At 39.7% G+C, this 6,003-nt stretch overlaps 1 protein-coding gene across 1 annotated transcript in view; it reads right to left on the bottom strand.

Annotated features, from left to right (window-relative positions):
• PH4alphaEFB (prolyl 4-hydroxylase subunit alpha-1) overlaps positions 1-550 on the bottom strand; it is a 28,227-nt gene extending 27,677 nt beyond the window's left edge. The window contains exon 1 of the mRNA XM_018510118.1: positions 355-550. Coding sequence (XP_018365620.1) covers positions 355-539 — 185 coding nt within the window. The 5' untranslated portion in view covers positions 540-550. The remainder of the gene's footprint in view (positions 1-354) is intronic.
• Between the last annotated feature and the right edge of the window lie 5,453 nt (positions 551-6,003).

Below are 6,003 nucleotides of genomic sequence, written 5' to 3'. Positions count from 1 at the left end.
GGAAAAAAAAAAAAAAAAAAAAAAAAAAAATCGACGGCAGTATTGCACAACGGGGGTATCCGTACCAATAGCAACGGCACAAAGGGCTGCAATCTCCCGTAGCTGCAGCAAAAACGGGAAACGACTTCTGGCGCGGGTTACGCAAGACACGGAAATATATTGAAAACCTCTCGGGGCTCTGAAAATACGGGTACACGTTTTGTAGCAACGTTAAGGAAATCCCGAGATCGACAAAAGCGCGTCTATCTAGCCGCAGGATCTTTCGACGCGCCGGAGTATGTTACGACCTACTTTAATTAATTGGAATTGAAGGGAATCGCTCGCAAAAAATCTCGTTACGTCGATGCTCTTTACCTTCTCAGAGTCGCCAATCGCTGCTCTTGTGCCGTGATGTATCCGTTTAGCGTGTCGATCAGCACGGCTTCCGTTTCGAGCAGCTCCTCCATATCCGCCAGGGCGGTGTAAAGTTCTGCCGCGGCATCGCGTGCCGTCGCCGATAGTAAAATCGTCACGACAGCTAACAGAGTCGCTTTCCTCATCTCCGACCGATACTGTTAATTAAAAAGAGATTTATCAATGTAGTAATTTATACATACAGTCACGTAAATTATACTCAAATAATGCTGATACTTATAAATAAATTTTATTCATAAAGTTACGTCATTTGCATACACGTAGAAATCGGATTTTTTATGCAGATATTTGTGCAGACGTACACAAAATTTGTACAAATATGCAAATATGCACAATGTGTACAAATAAATACGTATTTTTAGAACGCTTTTTCGATGAGACAAATTTCAATTTTGATGTTGCTTTCCAATCTACCTTCTAAATCTTAATGTCTAGTGACGATAAATATGAAAGTATTTGTCTGTAACGTCAATACTTCATTTTTAAGTTTCGATTTAATTAAATTTCGACGCTTCGTCGAAAAAAATTCTTGATATATCTTGAAAAGAATTCTGACAATGAAGTATAAAAAATAAAGATACTAAGATGTGAGATATCTATTTTATTTTAATTAGAGATAAAATTTATAGAATTCTCTCTCTCTTTTTAATAGAATTCTCAAAACGTTATTTAAAACTGTTAAAAAAAAACATTGAGAAAGTTTTAACAAACAAAAACTTTTTATTCGCGAAACAAAAAATCGTCAAAATTCTTTTCGAACATGTCAGGAACTTTAGAATTTCATTTAGAAAGAGTTTTACTCTATCTATAAGTTATATCGAAGTTCTGAAAGTGGAATGCTAACTTCAAAAAGGTATTTGTTATTTTGCTACTGAAATTGGCGTTGACTCTATATAAGAACGAATATAAATAGATCCAATATATGACGGACCAGAAAATAAGTTTATGATAAACTCTCAGCAACATATTTTAATATAATAATTTTAAGAAATTAATTATTTTTTCATACATGTATCTCCAATCGTGCATAAATTCTACCTATTTTCTGTGACATCGTTTCCATTTTCACCTCATCAAAAATTATAAAGGGATTATCCCAGCTATTATTCATGCATCATTCAAATAATAATTTACGCTTCAATGTAGCTGCTCATCCCGCTAAAGTTTCATCTCAACTTCGTATACCAGGACCGAGTTGCGGTTCACAAACACACATTGACTCGATCCCATCCTCGCGCAGCATCCTATTGTTTCCTGTAAAAGAGCAATGCGAAAGCCTGGAGCCGCGTACTTTGGTGGGCGCCAAAATTTTCCCACGAAAAGCAGAACTCTCGTAGCTTCGCTGTCGAAAGCTGCGAACTGGGATGATGATGTGTCACCACGAATGTACGGATCAGCGCGCGCGCGTGTTTGTGTTGCGAAAAGTTGCGGCTAGCAGAGGACCGGAGTTTGCACTGATCGTACAACTTACACCTGTCGGATCGACGATTTATTCCGTCACGCCGGTGATGGCACGCAAACTCCTCTCTCACCTTTTCCATCTACCATCCCCTTCCATGCTCTTAAGCCACCGCGTCCGATCTCTCGTCCCGTGTCACCCTCGTGTAGCTTTTCTACCTCCATCTCGTCCCACTTTGCGGCCGCGTTCAAGAGCTAGGTTCTCGTAGCGAGTGGCTTGAGAGAGCGAGACGTGTCAATACCCGCATAACTCGGCGTTACGATATTCGAAGAGATTACGCACTTTAAAGATCACAATCATCTCAGGAGCATTCGCAAACATTTTGTTGCAGTTGGACTTGTCAGTGATGGTTCTTTTTTTTTTCAAAAGCAATCAGTGATCTCAAAACAATTTAATCGTTCATCTCAATAAAATTTATTATATCGATTGTCACGAAACTGAAGAAATAAGACAACACAAGTTTTATGTCAATGCCAATATTGTTATATTTTGATATAAACGGTAATATCAAATGTTTTATTCTTTTGTCTTTTCTGACATATTGTATTTTGTATTTATAAATATATGTATTTACATATTCTGAAATAATCCTTCATATATAATATATAAAGCCGTACAAATAAATTATTCGTTTGCGTGGAATAATAATTTTCGATGTAAATAGCCTCAAGTAATTTCTGAAACTCATTCAAGAGATTTGAAAAAAAATTATTAATAACTAATTTAATATTTAATCAAGTAAAATCTAGTAATTATTTAAATAATTGAATATATCAGTAATTAATAATATATACGTTATTAATAAATAAATTTTAGCTATCGTCAGTTTTAATTAACTAATTACAGAATAAAGTTCCGTAAATATCGAGGATAACGCCGTGTTGAGAAAATACACCACTTCCGCGTGGCGCGTAATAATTCTTTCTGCGAGCAAGCGAGAGGAATGTAGTGGCGAAATGACAGCGATTCTCGCTATTTTTCCACCGGCGGCTATTTTTTTGTCCATTCTTCTCATCTCCGTTGCAACGGCCCTAATTACGCGTACCGTAAATTGACTCAGCCCCCTCTAGACCCTTCTTTCATCACTGCGCTCCTGGTAATCGAGCTTAAAGCCACCTCTGAGGTGAATTAAACGTGAACCACATGGTCACATATACACGTGATAAAAGACACGCATTGTTACGTACTCGGTGACACCGAGACATTCCCTCTTCTCTGACGCAGACAAATTGCTTGCGCAGATTTTTCGCTGCAATCCCTTTCATGTTCTATTAACACTTCTAGTTACTCAATCTTATGCCCTTTTTCCTCTATTCCTTCGGTTTTACTTTGCGCTTTTTGTCAGATCGGGACAGTGCTCTTTGCGGTGACGGATTAAAGCATACTCAGAGAGTATGAGCTTCACATCTCCAAAGACTCCTTATCTTTTCGTTATTAAAAATGTAAGAATCAAGGGAGAAAGATCGCAGAATGTTAAATGTCATTACTTTGGAAAGATTAATAAAATAACATTAAGAAATAAAGTTTCTCTGCATTTGGAGACAACACGAGCGCCGAGAAAATTAATCAACTAGATAATGGGAATCCTGATTATCGAAAATCGGATAAAGTACTTTCTTGGATATTGCAATTTTCACTTACACAAAGTTGGCCTCACTAATATAACTCCATTTTACGGTACGTTGCGGATAAACCGCATGAGACACACTAGATGTGTTTCTTTACTGTAGCACCATGTGGCTTATACCTGTCATAAAAGATTACAGTACTCTGCAAATTGCGTCCAAGTTATCCAATCAGATCGAAGTTTTCCAACCGCCAGACGCAGGCGAGGAGAACAAGTTTATAGAATTATTGAAGAGTTTCTCGAAAATGTCCACACCCGTTATTGTAACACCGTTCCGCAAAGTCGAAGGCACAACGTAATATATATAGGCGAGAAGTCGTACCTACTTTTTTCTTCTTACTCTCGGTAATTTTTTTCATGGATCATCATGGCTCCTTTTAGAACTTAACCCCGGCCTCGCGGTAATTCGCTCCACGAGAAAGTTTTTTCTTTCGGGAAAGCGCTTAATTAATCGGTCCTTCGGCGAGATTACAGGAGCTCGTCCGAATTTCCAGCAGGGCCAGAATTTAAACAAAAATTGCTTCCTCCACTCCACCATATCCGGCATACCGGTCCGCGAGAATTTCGTGCTAATTAGCAATTAACTAGTTTCGAGATCCTCGTGCGCGCGATAGAATTCGCTGGCGCGTCGCTTTGTTCGATTCTGAATTACGAGTTATTTATCGACGACATGTCTCAATATTAATCAGCGAATGTCCGCGAAACACGAGAGACCTGCTCGAAATGGGAGACTGACTGTACGTCGGATACGTCAACCGATCCTTGGATGCGGTTTCAATGACGGATTCTCCCTTTAGCCAGGATCTCTAAGCTCACATTATCAAGATACCGCACACTCAATATCCCGGTGATATCGCGATCTCCGTTATCCAGCCTTTAGAGAGACGGTCGTGAATGCCACTAATAAGAAGATCACGGCGCGACAGGTCGTGCAAGCAAAAAGAGGCCGCTGACGGTGGTGGTGGTGGTGGTGGTGGTTTTCAAGTTTCAAAGCGCGTTGCAGCTTCAAAATGGTAATTTCACGGCCTCGCGAGCATCTCGCCCGCGGCCAATTTAATTCCGGACGGATGATCGCGCCGTCTCGTTCGTACTGTCCCTTTATTTTTCTCCATCTGCCTTCGTCTATCCGGTTTGCGACGCCACCCGATCCCGTTCGAACTCGTTATACACTCCGGACGCGACCTTGCGACTTCCATCCCCAGTTCGCTTCTTTTTCGAAGGGTCGCTCGCTCGTTCGCGCCTCCGCGGAGGGTCGATCTCCTTTTGCTGTCTTTTTGTATTTTTTTCCCCTCTCGTGTCCCAACGGCTTTTTCTCTCCCCTCAAATTATTTCGATGGAAATTGCTTCTCGTTAGTATCGATCCACGTACACAAAACTTCCCGATCACCATTAACGGAGGCGATCAAGCGTCGCCTTCAGTCAATACTCAACTAGTGCTACAATCCTACAAATTATTAATCCCTTACAGGTTGTTAATACGGCAAACGTCCAAAGAAAGTTACTCGATCGGGAATATATTATCTGAAAAACATTTTAATGTAGCGTGTTAAAGAGGAACATTTATTTCAATAATGCACGAATATTATAGTGACAGTGTCTTGAAATAAATTGTTTACGAGCACTGCCTTGGACGAAGTTACGTCTATTTAAATTTCTTCCATCGCTATATCCATCATTTTGTTCCAACTCAAATTAATTTAATACTAAGGGGCTCTTATTATTCCGATCCCGTCAAGATTCTCACGGTCTGGAATTCTTGCGAGAAAGTCTCGTCGGCTAGGTTCATCGATTCTATACTTCATTGAATCCAGTCGCCACAGTCGAATTGGGCAAATGAGTAGAAAACGTTCTACTAAATCTCACGTAAAACAAATTAGCGAAGAAAATTTCACAAAGTATTATCGTTAATAATGATGTCCGAAATCTTAGATGCCTCCTTTAATGTCTACAAAAACATCTAGAACTGAGATTAATTTCTTTCTAATATATAATACTTGAAAACAGTCCTGTCAACCATTAATGAGATCTCGAAGTGTTCTTTAAAATGAAATAAACCTCTCACACTTTCTATATAAATAGAATTCAGGATTTGTTGCCCTGTTTTTCCAATAGTTCGATTTATTTATCGAGCTCTCGTAAATGTGCGCAAACTTTCGTTCGAATTAAAGGCGAGACTTCCTTGTGAGCCGTCGAGTTCTCGAAAACCAGTCTAATGTACTCCATGAAATTTCGGAACTCATTGATGCCATCGCGCCTCAATGCGTCGCGCGGTCACTTACAAGAGCCGTCCTCGTGAAACGAGAAGTGAAGTTGGCGCGTGTTCTCCCTGTAATTAAACTTAAACTTCTTGTGAAGTGATATTGTGTATATATAGGCTATCGGTATATCCCGGAGTATTTCGTTAGTGAGTTCGAGTTGGGGAGAGACTGATTTTCCTGATAAGTAGGCAAGCAACGGGTATCACAAGAGACGTCGATGATTTCCCGAAGAACTTATCAGAAGT

The sequence above is a fragment of the Trachymyrmex cornetzi genome, unplaced genomic scaffold, assembly GCF_001594075.2.
Source record: "Trachymyrmex cornetzi isolate Tcor2-1 unplaced genomic scaffold, Tcor1.1 scaffold325, whole genome shotgun sequence".
Lineage (NCBI taxonomy): Eukaryota > Metazoa > Arthropoda > Insecta > Hymenoptera > Formicidae > Trachymyrmex > Trachymyrmex cornetzi.
The sequence above is the reverse complement of the archived record's forward strand: the minus strand, read 5'-3'. Positions and strand labels throughout refer to the sequence as shown.